General features: G+C 34.9%; 1 protein-coding gene across 1 annotated transcript in view; it reads right to left on the bottom strand.

The window, feature by feature from the left end:
* Positions 1–23511, bottom strand: part of ADAMTS19 (ADAM metallopeptidase with thrombospondin type 1 motif 19) — a 281951-nt gene that overhangs the window by 167013 nt on the left and 91427 nt on the right. Inside the window, exon 7 of the mRNA XM_060146233.1 lies at positions 17687–17730. Coding sequence (XP_060002216.1) covers positions 17687–17730 — 44 coding nt within the window. The remainder of the gene's footprint in view (positions 1–17686; positions 17731–23511) is intronic.

Below are 23511 nucleotides of genomic sequence, written 5' to 3'. Positions count from 1 at the left end.
GGAAATAAATAATTCTATAAACTGGAGAAATCTAAAGAATATAATTATAATTACAACACAATTACAAATACCTGATATTCTTAAATCTCAACTACCAATATTTAAAATATTAAGCTTAATATAGTGCTTTGACATAATCCTTCAAATAAAACATATGTGTACTTAGGGACAAGTGGTTCCAACTCTAGATGCCATTTTTAAGATCACTTTTTTTTAGGTCTATACACTGAGGCAGTTGACAGTAAATAAGATGGTGAAAATTTTTCTCAAAAACGATTTTGTGTTTTCTAAAATCTTGATTGAAATTCAATAATAATTTTTTCATGACCTGTTTTCTGTATTAAGTATACATAAAAAAGGCAAAATGCAAAGGATAAAATCTTAAAAATTGAGGCTCTATGTCAAATACTCTAGGGTTTGAGTCCAAGTCTCAAATTTTAGCTTTGTGATCATGGGAAAGTTAGTTCTGTTTTCTAAGCCTCAGTTTTCCCAACAGTAAAATTGAGAAATCAGTCATTTTTCTTAGGAATGCTAATTAATTTAGATAACATATTTTAAGCATATGATGGCCTATCTGAAACATGTTAACCATTAAACTTAGCTTTCTTATTTGTAAAATGAGGTAACAATCCCTTATGATAGAGAACTCTTGAAAGGTTAAAGGAGGTGACATAATAAAAAAATCTACGGCACAGAATAGATGCTTAACAAGTATTAAGGGTTCACTGACAATACTGTATAAGTGTATAGTGAGCACAAGCTGTATTTCCAGATGCTTATAGTGAGAACAACTCTTAAAAACTACAAGGAGGACCTCAGGGAGTTTTCTAAATTAAGATGGTTTTTGTTTCCCAAAGTTACACTCAGCATATTTTAACATTCATACAGTGTTTAATAGCACCATTAAAATATTTTCTAATATAAACAATATTCTAATTAAATTGAAGCTTTAACAGTAAAGGATCTTAAGAAAAATATCTTAAGAATAACCACTTTTCATAATAATTCCTTAAGAATTATGTATCCCAGTCTTATCCCTACAACATGTCTTGCCAAAACAGAAATATTAAGTGTCTGATTTATGTTCTGGCCAGTGTCTAATAAGATATACACTAGTAGCCAAGAGCCAAAACAAGATAAGCTCAGCCTTGCTTTTATTATAAACCAAGGAAAGGTATGATTTTCCTATCAAGAATTCATTTCTATTCAGAAGTACATAGACTGAGCACCTGGGATGCTCAGTCACTATACTAGATGCTGAGGACACAGACAAGTATTGAGGAAGATCTTTGACCACAAAGAGATTAGAAGGGGAGGGAGTGAATGGAATGCAAGTTATAAGAAAAGTATACTGAAGTCCGCCAGGTTCATGCATGGTAAAGTGAGAGACGATCCGGGAAGTCAAAAGTGTAAATTAATCAGGGTTCTGATGAATGGGTAGAGTCTGAACAGCGATAAAGGGAGGAAGAACAACAAAGAAATAGCCTTCTATTTAAATTCTAAACAATACATTTGAACACATTAAGATCTGCAAAAATTACCAGCAAAAGAAGCTCTTTTGGTTATAAATTAGTTTTTCCTCATCTGAGAATGCCCTTATTTCACCTCCATCTTCACTGACAATCCTTTCTTTCAGTATTTCAAAAAGGTGTGCTATCCTTCTGGCTTTTATGGTTTGCCATGAGAAATCTGCTGTTGTTAGAATCACTGTTCCCCTAAAAATAACAGGTTGTTTTTCCATGTCATTTTTTTCTTTGTCTTTAGCTCTCGGTTTTGATTATGATATCTTTGGCTTCAAGTATTTCTTGTTTGGAGTTTACTTGCCTTCTTGAATCTGCAGATTTAAATCTTTTGCCAAATTTGAGAAGTCTTCAGTCATATTTCTTCTCTCCTTTTGTTGACTTCTGGAACCCATGACAACTGCTTTGATTTTTCCCACAGATCCCTGAGACTCTGTTCATATTTTTCCCAATCTTCTTTTCTCTGTGGTGTTCCTATTACATACTTTCTTCAGATCTATCGTTAAGTTCACTGACTTTTTCCTCTGTCATTTCTATTCTATTCAGTATATCCAGAGAAATTTTTATTTTGGTTATTCTTTCCTTAATTCTAATATTTAAATTTAGGTTTTCTCTATATATTCTATTTATTTCCTGAAACTTTCTATCCTTCCATTCATTTCAGGAATGCCTGCACTTACTAGTTGGAATATCTTTATAATTGATATTTTGGTCTTTGTCAGATAATTCCAAAATCTTTGCCATTTCAGAGTGGGAATCTGTTGAGTGTATTTTCCCATGCAAATTGAGATGTTCTTATGTCTTTACAGAGGGTGTAATTTTGGATTGTATCCTAGACATTTTGAAGAATATATTAGAACACTCTCAGTCTTACTTAAATCCTACAAAGAATGCTGATTCTTTCATTTTTTTTTTTTTTTTAGCATAAAATCAACCTAGTTGGGTTCAGGATGTACGTTCCAAACTTTCAAAGCTTCTATGAGCTTTCAGTTTCATTGTCAAATTTTCACTTGTCAATTTTCAAATTGATATTCAAATCGATCCTATGTGTTTGTCACCAAGGGACCAGTCTGGGACCGAGGTAGCTCAATGGCTTAGTAGCTCATTTCTCAAAGAAATTTTAGGGTCATATTCAAACATACACAACTTGGAGTTGAGCAAAGGAGTTGATAAACAATTTTATGGGGTTACTTTCCCTAGCTCCTCCCTCTCCATTATCTCTCTGGTACCTTCCATGTCCCTGTGGTTCTCATTTCAGTCCTGCTTCCAGGAAGTTTGGGCTCTAGTTATCTCACTAAGCCGTGTACTTTTTATGACTGTATCTGCTTCTAGGTCTGAGTAATAGGAGGACAGAGACAAAAAGCAATGGGGTTTACCTTGCCCTTTTGGAATAAAAGCTCTGCAGATCAGAGAGGAAGGTTCACCTCAGATTTTTATGACTCCTACTGATTCCACTGTTGTCCCCACTGCCACTATCACAGGATTGCTTGGCAGACAGGCCAGGAGAGAATGTAGAAACTTTTCTTAAAGGGGAGATTTCCCCTGCTTTCTCTAAGCATTAAGGGACCTTTCTCTTCCTTGATTTAAACTAGAGGTATTCCCTAGAGCTTCTCTATACATGCCCTAATAAGCACTTTCAAGTTTGGGCTATGCTGAGTCCAGAAAAGAGAGAGAAAAATAATAAACTCACTGCTGGTTTGGTGGTACTTCAAATTCTTGTCTTCTTCCCAATCTGCATGCTACTATTTACTTTTTAAAATCCTCAAATAGCTGTTCCATTCTCCCATGTTTAATAGCTGCATTAAATGAAAGAGAAGGGTGGAGTGTGTTTACTCCAGTATACCTTAAACTAGATAGTACCTTAAAGTACTAGATAGTACCTTAAACAGAGAGTTTCTTCTCTGCAAAAAACAAACAAACAAAAAAACCCAGTAAAAACCAGCATTGTGTAATTTAAAGATAATTACCAATGGAATTTTTACAATGCAAATGAAGCCTCTCAATAATCACAATATTTTCTAGGGTCATTACCATTCCAACCACTTAAACACCAGAACTGGGGAGACTATGGCAAATGCAAAGTGACAACTTTGCTGCATCACTAGATTATTTAAGTATTAAAGACGTAAAGCTTTGTAATATCTGGAAAAGCACTTTCTTCTGTATGAGTTTATACAGTTTCTGCATTTTTGCCATGTAATAATTGATAATACTTTATATACCGTAACAGAAGTGACCTACTAACCATTTGCATTAAAATAACACAGGTTACCTTAATATTACTACATACTAATAACTAAACAAAAAGAAAAAAATGATGTATAAGGTATCAATTTTCTTCAATACTCTTATGCTTGGGGCATCCATTTTATGCTTTTGTCCAAGCATAATTACTAATGATGCCCCCTTTAACTTTTCAAAGTGTCTTAGTGTGAATTATTACCAATAGATGAAATTACACATTACCAATAGATGAAATTACAGGCCTTTATATTGCAAAGCTAGAGTCATGCCCCAGCCCAGTCTGACTGCCTTGGGTTTTCTTATTTTCTTCACTGGAGGCCCGAAGATTGGTGCATTTTCTTATATTCCAAGCTGGTACCACCCAATTTACCTCCTTTGATGCCAGTTTTCCCCACCCCTTTTTTCCTGCTCCACAGGGCAAGTGTTCAGATCCATATCATATTAGTGTGCTTTTGTTCATCACTAACGAGACAGGGGAAAAGAAATATTACATGTGGAGAACTTGCAAAGATTATAGGAATGTAGTAAATCCTTACAAAATCCTCTTGAAATCCTATCACTTTTCTACTATCCCATTGGGTATGATAAGTGAAAATCTCTTTGAATCTCTCCCTTAACTTCTATCCTTTAACAAACATTTTCTTTTTTCTTATTCTGATTTCCCAGAGGGCCATAAACTGTACTTTCATCTAAGATGGCCTCATTTTCTTTCAGTTTATAAATCCCCAACTGATGTATAATAATATGCATCCTTTAGTCTGAATGTAGTAGTTTCCTATTGCTGCATAACAAATTACTTAAGTAATGCAGTGACTGAAAGTAACCCCCATTTATTACTGCACAGTTCTACAGGTCAGAAGTCTGGGATGGCTTAACTCTGCTGAGGGTCTCACAAGGCCAAAATCAAGATGTCACCCAGGCTGGACTCTTACCTAAAGGCTCTGGGGAAGTACTGGCTTCCAAACGCATTGAGGTTGCTGGCACAATTCAGTTCCTTGCCTCTGTTTTTTGAAGGGAGACTGTTAAGGTTAGATCTCCATATCTCAAGTTTAACTGAGGGACTGAAATTACATCTGCAAAATCCCTTCCAGCAGAGCAGTACCTAGATTAGTGATTGACTGAATAACCAGGGTACAGGAATCTTAGGAGTGTCATCTTTAGTATTCTGTCTACCACACTGAATATATTCCATTCGCATTTCTGAGAACATCTACATTAAAAACTGAGCAGCACTTCATGAAAACCTATCTCACACAAATATGATGACTTGTGGGTACCCATGCCTGGCACTCGTTTATATAAAATTATTTACATTTAATGCTGATGCATTCTTTAAGATATTTGATAATCTCTAAATTATATGTCCCACTAGACTGAATGGGCAAGAACCCCCAGTATCATCCCTAATAAATGTATCTGAACTCCCCTTGAAGACTTAATTACAGTACCAATTCATTTAGAAAGATATTTATAATAAAGGTTAACTTCATTGTTTGCTTAGCCCAAAGAATTACAAGTTTCAAAATATTGAACATTAAACTAATTCGATTTTTTTGGTAGAAAAAATATAGTTCTAACTAAAAGGGTATTAAAGTAGAGAGATGATCTCAGTAATTTCTTTAAGTATATTCAGTCTCTGAAATTCTCTGTTCTTTAGGTACCACAATGCAAGAGAAAATGCCACGACTGCTGTTTAATGAAAATTAAGCTACTTGACAGAAATTGGCTTGACCTCTTCTCCCTATCCAATAAAAACGGTTACTTCTGCTAAAATGTGGTTTGGAGAACATACTGGTGTTTGGAAAGGGAAGTGTCTGGAGATTCTCACATGTACAGTGTTAACATAAAAGGGTTATTTAAGTATGTTTTAGTCTCTGAACATATTTCTTATTTGGCAGTTGCTTCATAGGTGGCCTGTATGCCTGTTTGACAACTTGCATGTACAGAAAATCAGAATTATTCAGAAGTGCACAGAAGAATAAACCATCATCCCAACCTGATGAAAGACAGAAGGCTTATTAATAATAATGAAGCAATAGAACGTAGGGAGAGTTAAAGCATCCCTGAATTGGAAATCTGGTGGTAAAGAATGCACAGCTTCTCCTATCAATATGTATTTAAAAATATTCATAGCTGGAAACTCATACTGATCCAACACGTACCTTTGCCAGCTCTAAGTATCTACCAATTTTCTATACTATAAAGTCCTTAAAAGGTTTCATGAAACACACACACACGTGAACAACGACTATCACCACTGATTATCAATCACTGTCAGGTTACGGCAGAATTTCACAGAGTGTTCTGCAGAATCCTGGGCTTCCATAACACCTCTTCAGTGGGTCTCCTAAGATCTTTTCAAGAGACCCACAGAGTCAAAACTGTCAACATTCACACTGATGGTGCAAAAGCAATGGGAGGTAAAACTGCCTTCACTGTCAGTCATTTTATTTTTCACTGATATTCACTCCCAGGGGGAAAATGGCAATTTCACTTTTATATATCCTAGATGAAGCAGTAATATGTATTAATTTTATTAAATCTGAACTCCTGAGTATATGTATTTTTAAATATTTTATGTAACAGAAAGGAAGCATGGATAAAGCATTTCTGCCACAGACTAAAATAACATGTTGTCTCTAAGAAAAGTACTGTGAGATTGTTTGAGTTCTGAGCTGAACTTGTGCTTTTTGTTGAACACCATTTTTACTTGAAAGAATGTCTGACAGACAAACAAAGGTTATTCAGATTTGCGAATGTGGCTGACACCCAAAAATGAACAAAGTGAATCGGTCACTCCAAGGAAACCAACTGATGGTAGGTTTTGTTTATTTTTTGCCAATAATAAAATTCAAGCTTTCAACTAAAATTAGAATATTGGGAAAATTTTATCTGCTACTGTACACTTGGAAGCTTCCCAAAACTTCAGGAATTTTTCTGATGAGACAGATGGTGATACTGACGAATATGATATATATATATATATATATATATATATATTGTATAGTGAAATGTGTCAACATATAGAAGATCTGCCTAATACAGTGAACCCATATTTTCCCACTGACCAATCATTGATTCTTTAAAATGCTATCCATAGTTAAAACATCTACTTAAAGTGTGAGATACACCAACAGATATTAATGTAACGGACTATAAATGATTACTGATATGCATTCAGATTCTACATTGCTACAATCCACTAACCACTAAGACAATACCACTGAGTTTTAGTATACTTTCAATAAGAATACTCACAATAATCTGAAAATACTCATCCATTTTCCAACTACACATCTTTATGAGGTCAGATTTTCCTCATACACTTAAAGCAAAATAACAAATACCAACACCTTACATGCAGAAGCAGATATAAGATCCCTGCTGTCTTCTACGAACCAGATATAAAGTGATTTGCAAAAATATAAAACAAATTCATGACTTCTCACTGTTTTTTGTTTTTAACACCAATTCTCCAAATCAGTGTCATGTGCAAGAAGTGGATTTATGTGACCAAGTGTAACTGTGGCATGTATAAAAATATATACAATAATGCTTTAAAAGTTTTTTCTTGGACTTCCACTTCTGGCATACAAATGCTGGAATAAAAATAGCAAAAAATCTTCTTAAATGCAAGGCTCTGTATACCAGTGAGGGCCTAAAGAAAAAGAAAGGAGAAATGCAGAGTTTGGAACTGGCACTAATGTGCTTGGCTGCCTGTGGGCATTTGCCAAACTAAAATCCAAAGGTATTCAGCTTTAGCCACCACACTGAGACAAAGACAGCACCTGTCATCCAAATTGGAAAGGAAGATGTAAAACTATCCTTATTTGCAGATGACATGCTATTAGATATAGAAAATCCTAAAGACCTCATAAAAAAACTATTAGAACTAGTAAATGAATTCAGTAAAGTTGCAGGATACAAAATTAACATACAGAAACCTGTTGTATTTATATACACTAATAATGAACTATCAGAAAGAGAAATGAAGAAAACAATCTTATTTACAATCTCATCAGAAAGAATAAAATAACTAGAAGTAACTTTAACCAAAGAGGTGAAAGACCTGTACTCTGAAAACTACGGGACATTGAGGAATGATATTGAAGATGACACAAACAAATGGAAAGATATACTGTGCTCATGGATTGGAAGAACATTATTAAAAAGTCCACACTACCCAAAGCAATCTACAGAGTTAACGGAATCCCTATCAAAATGCCCATAGCACTTTTCACAGAACTAGAACAAACAGTCTGAAAATTTATATGAAACCACAAAAGACCCTGAATAGCCACAGCAATCTTAAGAAAGAAGAACAAAGCTGGACGTATCACACGTCCTGATTTCAAACGATATTATAAAGCTATAGTAATCAAAACAGTATGGTACTGGCATAAAAACAGATACATAGATCAATGAAACAGAATAGAGAGCCCAGGTAGATCACATTAAAAGGAGTTCAGACTGATAGTTGATTTCTCAACAGCAACAATGGATGCCAGAAGGCAGATGAACTAGATCTACGATGTGCTGAAACAAAACAAAACAAAACAAAAAAATGCAACCAGAATATTAGGATTCTACAGTCAGTTAAAATACCTCACGAGAATGAGAATGAAATTAAAACATTTTAAGACTAACAAAACTTTAAAGGCTTGAGACCAGCACATCTTTCCTAAAGGAAATTCTAATTCTAATATTGTTTCAGTCAGCAACAGAATATGGTCAGAAGAAAGATCTGAGTTGTAAGAAAGAATAAATAACTAATAAAACTATAAATATGTGAGCAAGTCTAATTAAGCACTGTCTACAGAAAACCATAACAACATCTTGTGAGTTTTAAAAATTAAATGAAATTCTTAAAAATGATAATACCCTACAATCAAGGCAGGGTGTGTGAAGTGTTCTAACCACCATGTATTCCTGAGAAAGAAGCAAGCTTAACTTTAGACTTTGATAACTTATGTTTGCATGTTTACATTTCTAGGGTAAATGTATCTTCTCAGGCTCACCTGCTGAATTCTCACCCTCTAACTGAAAATGAAAATGTTGAAATTCTTCAAAGTTTGAGGCTTTATACCTTATCACTTCTATGCTCTCCCGCCAGGTGATATTTTCCAGTTAAACACGACACATACACTGTGGTTTCTTCATTCATCAAACACTGATCAATTAATGTACTCTTGATTGATGACTACTAATGTTCTGTTACATGTCTTTAGTGCACATAGGATTATCTTAGGTATATGCCTAAGAATGGAATTAATGGTCACAGGTTATATATATGCCAGTTTTAGTAGATACTGCCAAAAGTTTTCTAGAGTGGTTATACCAATTTATGTTCCTTCCAGAAGCGTAAAAGTGTTTCATAGATTCACATTCTTTCCACCACTTGATAATGTCAGACTTTTAATTTTATCAATCTCATTGGTAGAAATCTTTTAATCTGAATGTGTATTTTCCTTATTACTAATGAGTTTGATATCTTTTCTTTTTTAAAAAATTCACCCTTGATGTATTCTCTTTTAAAAATGGTGGTTAACTTTTTTATCCTAGGTGGTTATCATTTTTGCCGTACATTAGTACCCCCCCTTATCCATCAGGGATATGTTCTAGACACCCGGTGGATGCCTGAAATCACAAATAGTAGCAAACCTTATATATACTATGTTTTTCCCCTATACATATGTACCTATGATAAGGTTTAATTTATAAATTAGGCACTGTAAGACAGTAACAATAATAAGAACAATTATAACGATACCCTGTAATAAAACTTATGAACATGTGATCTCTCTCTCAAATGTCTTATTGCTCAAATTTAATGCCTTTTCCATCTTAACTAAGCTTTATTATGCTCTGTGGCCATAACTTTAGCAGTTTGAGGTGCGACAGCAAAACAAGTATGAATTTCTTTTTCCTTCTTCACAATATTATGGATACAAGACTTGTTCTTACTGGAGATCTTAGCAACCTCAGCATATGATTTCTTTCTGTTCTTATCAAGTCCAGAACTTTCACCTTTTCACTTAAAGGAAGCACTTAATGGCTTCTCTTTGGCATATCCATATTGGCAGCATCACAACTCTTGTGCTTTGGGGTCGGTTATTAAGTGAAATGAAGGTTACTTGAACATAGGCACCACAATACTTCAGCAGTCGACCTGATAACCAAGCTGGCTAATAAGTGGCTAACACTGGAGGAAGGAATGATTGAGGTCCCAGGTGGGACAGAACAAGGTGGTGGGAGATTTCATCACGCTACTCAGAATGGTGTGCAGTTTGAAACTTCCAAATTGTTTATTTCTGATATTTTCCATTCATTAGTTTGGACCTTGGATGACTGAAGTAACTGAAACCGCCGAAAGTGAAACCTTGGGACACTGTATTTAGCATGTCTATCTGCATGTTTATTTCTTACTGATTTAGGGAAGTTGTTTTTTTATTATTATTACTTTTTTTTATTTTTGGCTGTGTTGGGTCTTTGTAGCTGCATACGGGCTTTCTCTAGTTGCGGCGAGCAGGGGCTACTCTTTGTTGTGGTGCCTGGGCTTCTCACTGCGGTGGTTTCTCTTGTTGCAGAGCACAGGCTCTATAGTGTGTGGGCTTCAGTAGTTGTGGCACATGGGCTCAGTAGTTGTGGCACACGGGCTCAGTAGTTGTAGTTCATGGGCTCTAGAGCGCGGTTCAGTAGTTGTGGTGCACGGGCTTAGTTGCTCCACGGCATGTGGGATCTTCCCAGACCAGGGCTCGAATCCGTGTCCCCTGCGTTGGCAGGCAGATTCTTACAACTGCGCCACCAGGGAAGTCCCAGAGAAGTTGTTTTTATACTCTGGGTTCCAATACTTTGTTGGTTACATGTGTTGCAATTATTATAGAACACTAATTCCAAGATTCACATTATTTCACATTGTGATACATCTTAAAATAATGTCTTACAATTAGAATTCATCATATTTTTTTCTTTAGAAAAAAGAAACATAAAATAATGGCATATCTTGAAATTAATGACAATGAAGGCACCTTAAAAAATCCATGAAATATGGTGTCTTCTCCGTGAGAGAAGCTTGGTTTCTTCCTCTACTGTCAATATGATGTCTTATGATAGAACTTTTCAATATAAATATAGTTGAATTCATTAAGCATTTCCTTCATGATTAGCGTTTTTGTGTCCTTTTTCAGAAATTTGTCTCTACCTCAAAAATATAAAATTATATTTTTATATTTTCTGTTCTAAATTAAAAAAATCTAAATCATATGGAATTCGTTTCAACATTTTTCCATCTGAATGACTATCTTAATATCATGTTCCTCCTTTTCCAGTGTTCATTTCCCAAATATGTGCAACTGCATTGTCCTATTTATTATAGACCATATCTTGATACCTAACAGAGAAGATTTCCTCTCCATATACTTTCTTCACTAGTCTCTTGGCAATTCTTAGGCCTATGCTCCTCCATATAACATTTAGAATCAACCTTTCAATTTTCCTCCAAAATTTGTTAGAATTTTTAAAGAAATATGTTGTATCAACAGATCAATTTGAGGGAAATGGATATTTGTATCATCTTTAGTCTTTCAGACCGTAAATACACTTTATCTTTTCATTGAGTCAGGTCTTCTTCACTGAATTTCAAGATGGCTCAATAATTTTCTCCATATGTCTTAGATATTTGTTATTATATTATATATTCCAAATAATTTTATTTTTTGTGTATTTTTAAATATATTTCATAGAATTTTTAAATAAAATGTGTCACTGCCAATTGCTGGCATATAAAATGCAATTGGTTATTCAATATTGATTTGCTATCTAACCACCTAACTCTTCCATTAATTTTAACAATTAACTCCATATTCTCTATTTTTTAAATGTAGACAATCATAACGTCCACATCATTTTAAGGCCTAAAAGTTCCAATGCAGCGTTGAACAGAAATAGTGAAAATAGAGTCCTGTCCTTGTTTCTGATTTCAAAAGGGATGCTTTTAATGCTCCACTATTTAAAAAAATATATTCATATATTTTTTGTAAATATCTTTAACCTGGTTAATAAAGTTCCTACTTTGTCCTATTTTGCCAAGAGTTTTGAATTGCCTGAAAGATATTTTCTTTATCCATTGTGATGATCATATGGTTTTTTTGTTGTTGTTTTTTTTGTGGTACACGGGCCTCTCACTGTTGTGGCCTCTCCCGTTGCACAGGCTCTGGACGCGCAGGCTCAGCGGCCGTGGCTCACGGGCTCAGCCGCTCCGCAGCACGTGGGATCTTCCCTGACCAGGGCACAAACCCGTGTCCCCTGCATCGGCAGGCGGACTCTCAACCACTGTGCCACCAGGGAAGCCGGATCATATGGTTTTTATCTTTAATTGGATTACAGAGTTACATTTTAAGATTTTCTAATGTTAAACTACCCCTGTATTTCCAGAATAAATCTCAAATAAAATAACCCTACTTGGTTATTTAAAAAATACATTGTGAGATAATATCTGCTAATATTTGATATAGAATTCTTTCTTTTATTTCCTGAGTGAGAATGGCTTATTATTTTTCCTTCTTACACTGTCCGCTTTAGAATATGGTAAGAAATTTATATGGTTTGAATTCACCTTTTTCTATTCTCTAAAATAGCTTGTATAATATTGGAATGATCTGTTTTCTGGAATTTTAGTACAAATCATCTGTAAAATCATTAGGGTTTGGCATTTTCTTGGAAAGATTTTAACGGACTGATTAGATTTCGTAGATTGTTAGTGGATGATATAGGCTATTTTTTTGTCTAGTCTCTCCGCTAGAAATGGCCAACTATAATTAATCATGTTTGTTAGCATAGCCCCAGTTCGTTGCTCCTTATATATATTTATATAACATGATCCAAATTTTAGTGTTTTATCTAATCCCAAACCCTTCACCAGTTCTTAAAACTATTGAGACAAAATTTTTGAACCCACAGTCTAAAGATTTAAGAATACCATCCTTACTCCTTCTCCATAAGTTATGGGAGGGAGTAATTAATTATTGGAAAGAATATTGCTTTTCTATGGTTGCTGTTATCAAAAATATCACAAATTTAGTGGCTTAAAACACCCAAACTTGTTATCTTACAATTCTCTACATTAGAAGTTTGACCCAGATCCCCCTGGCTAAAATCAATATATCATGAGGCTGTCTGTGCTCCCTCTGAAGGCTCTAATGGAGAATCTGTTTCATTGCTTTTTCCATGTTCTAGATATTTCTTCACCTGGGGCTCCCTGACTCCATCCTCAAAACCAGTAATGACAAGCTGAATCCTTCTCACATCACATCTCTCTGTGCTTTTCTTCAGTAATCATATCTCTCTCCAACTCTGAGCTTTTCTGCCTCCCCCTCCCCCTTTTGAGGATGCTTGTGATTACATTGGGCATACCAGACTTCCTAGGTAATCTCCCTATTTTAAAGTCAGTTGACTAGAAGCCTTAGTTCCACCTGAAAACTTCATTTCTCTTTGCTATGTAACCTAACATATTGCCAGGTTCCAGGTCCATTAGGACATGAACATCTTCAGGGACCATTATTCTGCCAGCCACAGAAAGTAAGGCAACTTCACCAGCAATACCAGTAGTAATAGTTGGGACTTGCATCTGGAATTATACTTTATTTCTTTTTCAATTTAAGGATAGCACCATAGTTCATCCAAACCTAAGATTAAAAAACTTTGACTGAAACTATGACATAATTCTAATAGGTCACTGATTACAAAATTAATCTCAATTTCAGGTATGTGAAAAGATGAACACACATGTTTGAGAATTGATATTTTGCTGATTAAAACACTTAATAGCATTTTTTTCCTCCCAGTATCTATATACCTACCTACTAATCTGACTAACTAAAACAACAGGAAAGAATGTGCTTGAGGAGGTGGTAAAACAACTTTTACTTTTTACCCTCTAAACAGCTTTTCAAACATAAGCTTAATAAATAAGTATAACTTATCAACTGAAACATTTATTTATAATATTCCATAGCACTGATACAGCCTGGTTCATTTAAAATGCACATATCTTCTGCATCAGTAAACAAGCAAAATATCCTATTGTTTCAAATTTTAAATGCTGGTAAGTAAAAGTTACTTCCAAGCTTATATTTGCTATTTCTTTATATACTTTAATATACACAATTTTATTCTAAAACTTCATTCAAAGATATTTTTCTCACCTTCAGATTTCTAGTTGTATTGTCCTCGATTAACAAACGCATCATGTTATAAAGGAAAGCTGCCTCTCATTATAGTAAGATGTGAGACAGAGGTTAGTACCATGTGGCATTTACTAACAGTGATGCTGGACAAATGTGCAACTTCTCTGCAGGGAGTAAAAGGATGTGATAGAAACTAGTGCCTACTGAGTGCCAATTAAAAACTCTCTGCCTTTGTGAGGTCAATAACATAGGCTCTATTTTAAAGGTGAGCAATTCAAACTTGCAACGTGTTAAATAATGTGCCCACATTCATGTAGGTAATAAATAGCACAGCACTGATTTAAATCTAGATGTCTGACTTCAAAATTGATGCTCTGTTCTGTTTCAGAGTTTCCTTTATCTGTAAAGCAGTAATGATAACAAAACTAGAGAGTTTCAGAAAATAAATGAGAAAATGTCCATGAAAGTGTTGCTCAAGTTACAATGCACAGTATAAGTATTACATTGCTTTTAAAATATAGGGATTTCTCTCCATTTACAATTCAAATTAACAACCAGAATTCAAAGCTTTTAACTGCTGTCCTTCCCATCTCACTACACGTAGGAGAGTAGGGGAAATTTTCATGGTAAAGTAACCATTCAGGCCCATATTATCCAAACTAATAAATACTAAATCCACTTCTTTCCTTTCTCCTTCCTCTATTTCAGTATTTTCACTATAATATCCAACGTGAAATGGACTGACTTCACATCAGAAATAGATAAAAGAAGAAAGAAGGGATATATGAACTTAAGCATCTGACCAAAAAACCCATAATATTACATGAGGAGATTTTAAAATGTGTGTCAATAGATATTCAATTAATTTAAGCTCTAAATCTCTTCTGTTTTGTTATGCTAGAGATTGAGAGCTGTTAAGATGACCAGTAGGCTACACATGCTTATTTAATTTGGGGTACAAATCACAGAGCAGTTTATCAGCACTCTCTTAATAAGAGTGGATATTATTAATATTGCCCCATATTCTTCTTCTCTTATAAAAGAGTATATGAGTATCAGGGAAGATCTATGCCTTAGGCTGCAAGCTACAGAAATGAAAACTTTAAATTGGCTTAAATAATAAGGATATTTATTGGCTTACACATTCAGAAGCCTAAAGGTTAGACTGGGTCCAAGGTGTGGAGGATGCCATAATTCAACAATGTCATTGAGGATAAAGGCACCCTGCATCACTCCATTCTGCAGTGTATGAATTCAGATTCATCTGAAGGCTAGTTTCCTTTGTTATTATAGTAATCATGGTTGCATCCTTCCTTGTTTACATGCAGTGGGGACAGACATGACCAAGCTTCAACCATAAAAAATGTTTCTTTCTTCAGCTTCATGAAGCAGACAGAGGTTACAGGTCGCATGTCCCAACCAGAGCAATGCCATATGCTGACTGGTTTAGGCCTGAGGTCCTGAAACGATCCCTTCGATAGATGAATCATGACCCAACTGTAGAGGAGTATCCTTTTCTACCTGGCATCACGGCTGCACAGTGGTGGATGCACGAGTGATAGGGTGGCAACCGCCATGTCTACTTCACACAAATGTCTTTATAAATCTTACCAATGTATTATGTCTCTAGGCATAAGCATGGTTCGTGTGAAAAGAGTTTTTGTGTGGGGACAGGGATTGGGATAAAGAGACTACTCTTCTGATTTGGTTGTTAGAGGTTTTCATTTAATGTCCCCTAAAGAAATATCTGAGATTTTTACTCTGCTCAAGACTAAATATGAAAAAAGACGCTTGTCTCATATTTGGGATGAGAAAAAGAAATGCCACAAGATACAGAGGGGAAAACTAGGATTTAGTGATGCCAGAGAAGACCTTGAGAATCTAAGCACTCAGAAACACAGAGAGATCTCAGAAAGGGCATCTGACTTTCCACATCCTATGCTATAATATTTAAAGCTAGTTTTTATCAAGCTCTTAACGGACAAGATGAACAGAGCTGGGGACTGATTACACCATTGTGCTACCGAACCATATATATTCTAATTATACTAATAATTCCAAATATACCAAGCTACCTCATTATTCAAATGGGCTTCAACCCAGAAAATGTTTCACAGCATGAATATGCATGCTATTTTCAATTAGAAGATTTAGCAAGATATAAAACAGAGTCATAGTCAAAAAGAAATTGGTTCGCCTCACATTAGTAACTGCTTTCTTAGTCCAGGCGTCCATGCTGTAAAGAGGTGGTGAGAGTCCATAATTATGGAAGATACTGTACGAGTTGCTGATTTCTCTCAGATGCTCTACTAAGGCAAGAAGTTGATCTGTCTATATTAAGAGAAGGCTTTAGGGGTAACATAGTTGTTTAAGTAGAGGAAAGGTAATTATTTTGAGACAAGCATTATTGGCAATCAAATGCTTCCATGGTTAGGTTGATTAAAGCTATATATCAAGATTTAATTTCTGAGGATTCAGGCAAGAAGACAACAAAACTGCAGGAAGCAAGTTAGTTAACATTAGGAAGATCATCCCTAAATCAATTCAACTTTTCCTTAGGTGTCCAGATCATTTTATTTTTACAGTCCCTTCTAAATCAAACATTCCTTTGATTCCATCATCATCTGCTTCATACTATTATAACTATTTTCCACTTATTATCTCAGATTTAATCACCTGAGGAGGCTGGTGAGAACTTAAGTTAACAGAACTAGTTAGAATTACTTTTTTAAGCACCAGTGGTACTTAATTTATTCTGTTTTTGCCACTTTTTTATTGTTCGCCTCTCAAGGAATAAATGACACCTCAACGATGGTTAAGTTAAAATACACACTACACTACAGTAACGAACCCCACATGACACATCAAAACCAGATCATGACTCTTAAATGTACCTTACCAATAACCCAATACTAATACCTTATTAAAACCATACAAGGACTTCCCTGGTGGTCCAGTGGTTAAGACTCCACGCTTCCAATGGAGGGGGCGCGGGTTCGATCCCTGGTCGGGAAACTAAGATCCCACATGCCGCGCAGCGTGGCCCAAAAATAAAAAACCAAAAGACACTATACATATATATAGTGTCTTAAGACTAAACATATATATAAATAGTTATATAATTTTATTTATCTACAGTTTTAGCTATCTATCTGTTTAGATAGGTAAATTTATATACATGTTTTATATTAGCATTAATGTGGCATCTTCTGAAAATTAAGAACTGTGGTTTATGGATCCTACTGGCTATATGGTTACATTTTAGGGATTTTAGATATCCAGGACAAAATATAGAAAATTTGCTACTTTATGTACAGAAAATCCTCATTTGTTGGGCAAATTAGATGGACTTTCTTTCACAGTCTGCAAAGAACTTCAAACGTACAACTCAAAAACAAATCCATTAGCCTGAAAAAGGTCAATCCTACTGACGTTAACATATTGTGCCTCAGTTTATGAATAATAATGTAATTTTATTGAAACCATGGGTATATTTCTGGGGGAAAAAACACAAAAAAGACCTCGTGATATTCTTAAAGCATCGTTTAAACTCTTCTCCAATATATAGTACATACATGTCCTCAGGTTGTTTCATTAATAACTGAAGTGGTGACAAACATATAGGTTGGAATATATATCACTGACATTCTAAAAGTGTTTCATTCAATATTTAAACAAATGATGTGTTCAAGTTCCCCAGGTCTCCTCCAAACTGTAAAAATTTTTATGTACACTTACCAACAGTATCACATGGTTCATCTTTGTGTACACAGAAATCTTTCCTAGAAAGAAAAATAGAAAATATTGTTTCTTCCACAGAGTATGTGACTGACTCATTTTTAATAGTTATAATGAATAATTGAACCATACTTTTTTTTTTTTTGTGGTACGCGGGCCTCTCACTGTTGTGGCCTCTTCCGTTGCAGAGCACAGGCTCCGGACGCGCAGGCTCAGCGGCCATGGCTCATGGGCCTAACTGCTCCGTGGCATGTGGGATCTTCCTGGACCGGGGCACAAAACCGTGTCCCCTGCATCGGCAGGCAGACTCTCAACCACTGCGCCACCAGGGAAGCCCTGAACCATACTCTTTATCTCTAAGAATTTAATAAAACTGAAAATAAGATTAACTAATTTTTAATTCTAAGAAAATGTGAGAATTAAATTGTTATAATTTTTACCTGATACAATCCTAAAACATTATGTCCTATTTCCTATACAATATTTCATAAAAATTCCATCTTGTTTTGAATTTTATAGTATTTCATTGTTTTATTACAAGAAAAATATCTGGTGTAGGGACATGGTTTTCTGTTTGAAAAATATTGTTAAGATCCCTACTTCACATGACATAAAAATAATTTCCAAATTGAAGATTTAAATGTAAGAAATACAATTTAAAACAACATAACATTTTATATCTTAAGATTGGCAACAGACTGATAATTTTAATAGAGGCATGAGGAAATTAGTATTTTTACATAGGTTGGATATCACCGTGAATAAAATTCTATACTTTTCTCTTTATTTAACTACCATATCTTGGAGAGCATTCCCTAACTAGTTATGAGCTTTAAAGGGAAACTATATGAAAGCAGAACTTTTTATCTACCTTTTACTAGCTTTGTGACCTTAGGGAATTTACTTAATCTTCTTGTGTCTCAGTCACTTCACCTAAAAAATAGAGGTAATAATGATATCTATTTACCACATAGATTTATTGTACAGCTTAGATGATTTATGTATAAAACACTGAAAACATAGGTTTTCTGTGTGGTTTGAATGAGTTAACACATACAAGGCATTTAAAACAATGCCAGGCACATAGAAAGCTCTCAAGTCAGTTGTTGATGTTTTTGCTGTTTTTTGTTGTTGCTGTTGCTTCTATTCCTGTGCCATAATTAAAGCAATTTCCTAGTAATGAGCATTTAGGTTCTATAGAATTTTTACTATTACAAACAATATGACAATTTGTGTGTGAAGGAGAAAGGAAAACACTATTTTTATTCCTCTATTATAGCCATCTGAATGCCATTCCAAACTGAAAAATAACTTTAATTTTTTAAATTTTATTTTATTTATTTATGGCTATGTTGGATCTTCGTTGCTGCGCATGGGCTTTCTCTAGTTGCAGCGTGTGGTCTTCTCATTGTGGTGGCTTCTCTTGTTGTGGAGCACGGGCTCTAGGCACGCGGGCTTTAGTAGTTGTGGCTCTCAGGCTCAGTAGTTGTGGCTCGTGGGCTCTAGAGCGCAGGGTCAGTAATTGTGGCACACGGGCTTAGTTGCTCCGCGGCATGTGGAATCTTCCCGGATAAGGGCTCAAACCCGTGTCCCCTGCATTGGCAGGCGGATTCTTAACCACTGTGCCACCAGGGAAGTCCCAAAAAAAACTTTAAAAATTAAGTGTAACACTCAATGTCCCCAGTGACATCTACATTGGTAATTACAATGGTTAGTTTTCAATTCATATCTTGCTTGGCTCATCCAGCAGAATCCACAACTCTGTGCATAGTTTTATAAATATTCTGTGCATGTTTAAAATGTATACTCTCTAATAGTTTGGAGCAAAGCTATACATGTTCATTAGATCTAGCTGTAGCAAGCTCGGATACACAGTTGCTCAACAGAATGAGAAATTTTGAATTTATTTTTGCATCTGCTACTAAGGAAGAGCTCTTAAAATTCCATTGTTATAAATTTGATGTTTCCCTGTGATTCTACTAATTTGTGCTGTTTATGTCGAAGCTCTCTCTAAATTTTTATTATTTATTTTGAATTATTGTTTTTATTACTGTGTAAAACCCTACTCATCCCTTTTAATGTTTTCTGTGTTAAAGTCTATTGTATCTGACATTAACAAATATTAATATATTAGTAAAACATTAATATTTGCTTGGCATGTATTTTCCTTTGTTTTACTTTCACCTTCATTTCCTCTAATTCTCTTATAAATAGCATATGACTAAAATTGTAAAACCTCATTATATACTATCTCTATAAGTGAATTTAATATTTCTAGTTAACATATTTGGATTTCTCTATTTTTTGTGATTGCTATTTACCAAGTTATACCTTAGTCCTTTTCTTCTGTTTTTGTCTTTGTTCATATGCAGTTTTATTTTCCACATATTTCTGGTACTGTTTCGAAAAATAACATTAGATTGTGTTTGATCTACAGTTACTTCTACATTTTAAAGTACACTGTACTAGTTTTCTATTGCTGTTATAACAACTTCGACAAATTTAGCAGTTTATCGCATCTTACAGTCTCCAAATCAGAAGTCTGAAATGGAACTTTCTGGGCTAAAACCAAGGTGTAAGCATGATTCTGTTCCTTCTGGAAGTTCTAGGTCAGAATCTGTTTCCTTGCCTTTTCCAGCTTCTAGAGGCTGCCTGGATTTCTTGACTCATAGTCCCCTTCCATCTTCAAAGCTGACAACTGCATCACTTTGACCTTTACTTTCATCACCACATCTCTTTCTCCCACTCTCTTGCCTCCTTCTTTCGCCACACCCTGTGATTACATTAGGATCCCCTAGATAATTCCAGATAATCTCCCAATCTCAATAATCCTTAACAAAATCACACCTGCAAGGTCCCTTTTGCTGTATAACAGTCACAGGTTTTGTAGATTAGAACATGGACATTATTCTGTGTACCATATTCACTTGAGACGCTTCAAGTTAAAAAGTTTCTCTGGTCTCTTCTTGAAAAAGGTAAGGATATCAAACACTTTTAATCCAATCTCTTCCTTCAATCTTTCATGTTATTTTTATCTGACACTATAAAGGCATACCTCATTTTACTGTGCTTTGTATTACTGTGCTTAGCAGATACTGCATTTTTGGCAAATTGAAGGTTTGTGGCAACTCTGCATTGTGCAAGTCTGTTGGCACCATTTCTTCCAACAGCATTTACTCAGTTCATGTCTCTGTGTCACATTCTAGTAATTCTCACAATACTTCAAGCTTTTTTATTATCATTATATTTGTTATCATCATCTGTGATAAATGATCTTTGATGTTACTACTATGACTCAGTGAAGGCCCAGAGGATGGTTAGCATTTTTAGCAATAAAGTATTTTTAAATTAAGGTATGTAAAATTTTTTAGACATAATGCTCTTGCACATTTAATAGACTATAGTATATTGTAAACATAACTTTTATGTGCACTGGGAAGCCAAAAAATTCATTTGACTCGCTTTATTACAGTGGTCTGGAACCAAACCTACAATATCTCCAAGGCATTCCTGTAATTCCATCTCAGTTTTTAAAATCTCAAGTTAGACAGTTTTTTCTAAACCATTAGTGCTCATTTAGATTTGCCTATATATTTGGCAATTTCTTTTCTCAGTAATCTCTGTATCATTACTTTCTAGAGAGTCTGTTATTCTTTAAGTACATCCTTCAGTATCTCCTTCAGTGAGGACCTATGAATACTAAACTGGCCCAGATACTGTTTCCTTAATTCTCATTAGTTTGCATTCATTCATAATGGAACAGTAGCTGACTGTAGAATTGTAGGTTGACTTTATCAGCCCTCAGCACATTGAAGATATTATTTCATTTTATTCTAGTATTTATAAAAATAGAAGTCTGCAATCACCTTGCTCTTCTTTCATTGATTTGGTTTCTAATTAATTTTTTATTGGATATAATTGACATGTAACATTGTTTCTGATTAATGTTAAGATTTCTTTTTATCTTTGTAGTTCTGCAGTCCCACTAAGATGTGTCTAGGTCCTGAGTTTTTTATTTATCTTCTTTGGTACTTGGTATGTCTTTCAATTTGAAGATCCACAAACATACAAACATTCTAACCATTATCTATTTATCTAATTCCTCTCACATTCTCTCTACTCTCTTCTCCTAGAACTCCTTTAGGTACATGTTTGCTCTTCTCATTCTGATGTCAATAACTCTCAAGCACTCTTGTATTTCCAACTCTTAACCACTTTAGGCAGCCTTCTGGGAGAATCCTTCAGCTCTATCATCCAATCCATTAGTGCTCTCTTCAGCTGCATCTACTCTGCTCTTCAACTCTGAAATTGAGATATTTAAGTACATTTTTTATATGTTTTATTTTCCTCAATTTTCAAATCATCTCTTTTTTCCAAAACACCTTTCTCTCACATTTTGAAATTTGTGTGTTTTTAATCATGTGAACATGTTTTTTTTATCATCTCTGTCAGTCTTTTAAAATATTCTTTTTCATGCTTCTTGGCTCTTACAGTGGGATATGTTGTCACTTTGTTTTGGAATCCTATTGTGAACTCATTTAGTTGTACTTTATTTGTGGTTGCCTTGTGAGGTCAAAGTTGAAAGAGGGCCCTTTCACAGCAGTTTTGCATATGCTTTCACTAAGTGCTTCAATGTTGGATCATATTCATGGTAATGAATACCGAAAGAGCCATTTTCTCCTAACATGGCTTCATGGATGAGATAGAGAGAATGCTTCCTGTTGACAACCTGTGCTTGTTTGCAAAGCTTTTATACCAGATCCAACTTTTATTAAGGGTGTAGGTACCCAAGGGTTCTGGCTGTATACAATCATTTCAGTTCCCACTTTGCAAAGCCACAATGTTTTTTCTTTATGTGGGAGATAAACCCAAGAACCCAGATTTTTAAGTCCAACAAACTCCTACCAGGACAACTATCACATTACTTCAGAAACTTACTGCATTTTTTTTCTTTTTGGCCAGAGCCCTCTTGTTTTTGGCTCATCTATGCATGTAAAAGGATGAGCCTTATTTTATTATATTATTTATTATATTTTTTCTACAATTCCTAGATGTCAATGATGGGAACATTTTCTGATTATCTAGTCAGCTAGATTATCACATAATTAAAAGAAGAGAACACAATCTGTGACCTACCATATAGTAATTAAGCATACTGAAACATATTTATTGTTAATATTAGATCTTAATATACATAGGCCTTATTCTATTCTTACATTTTATATGATGCAGCTACTTTTACCAAACTCTTTAAAAGACTGAAGTCCCTCAGTAAGATGTTCACATTGACCTCAACTGATAAAGTACTTTTTCAAAGATATCTTTCTACAGGGCTGCCCTGGTGGTGCAGTGGTTGACAGTCTGCCTGCCAATGCAGGGGACACGGGTTCGTGCCCCGGTCCAGGAAGATCCCACATGCCGCAGAGCGGCTAGGCTCATGAGCCATGGCTGCTGAGCCTGCGCGTCCGGAGTCTGTGCTCCGCAACGGGAGAGGCCACAACAGTGAGAGGCCCGCGTACCGCAAAAAAAAAAAAAAAAAAAAGATATCTTTCTACAAATAGGGATTACATTAGTTATAAATTATTGTAAAAATTAGTGATTGGTACAATATTGTCATCTTTCTTCCATAAGGTTGGAAATGGAAAAAAATGTGTGGTTAGCCAAGGGTATAAATTAACTATGGAGTGAAGTAATTTAACATCAATAATTAATTACTATAATTTTTTACTATTTCTTCAGGAAATTTCTGACAAAGATGATTTCTATGAAACATATAGAAATCAACTCTTGATTACTAGAGTAAAGGGAAGAATGGTAAAGTCCAG

The sequence above is a fragment of the Lagenorhynchus albirostris genome, chromosome 3 (genome assembly GCF_949774975.1).
Source record: "Lagenorhynchus albirostris chromosome 3, mLagAlb1.1, whole genome shotgun sequence".
In the NCBI taxonomy this organism is placed as follows: Eukaryota; Metazoa; Chordata; class Mammalia; order Artiodactyla; family Delphinidae; genus Lagenorhynchus; species Lagenorhynchus albirostris.
The sequence above is the reverse complement of the archived record's forward strand: the minus strand, read 5'-3'. Positions and strand labels throughout refer to the sequence as shown.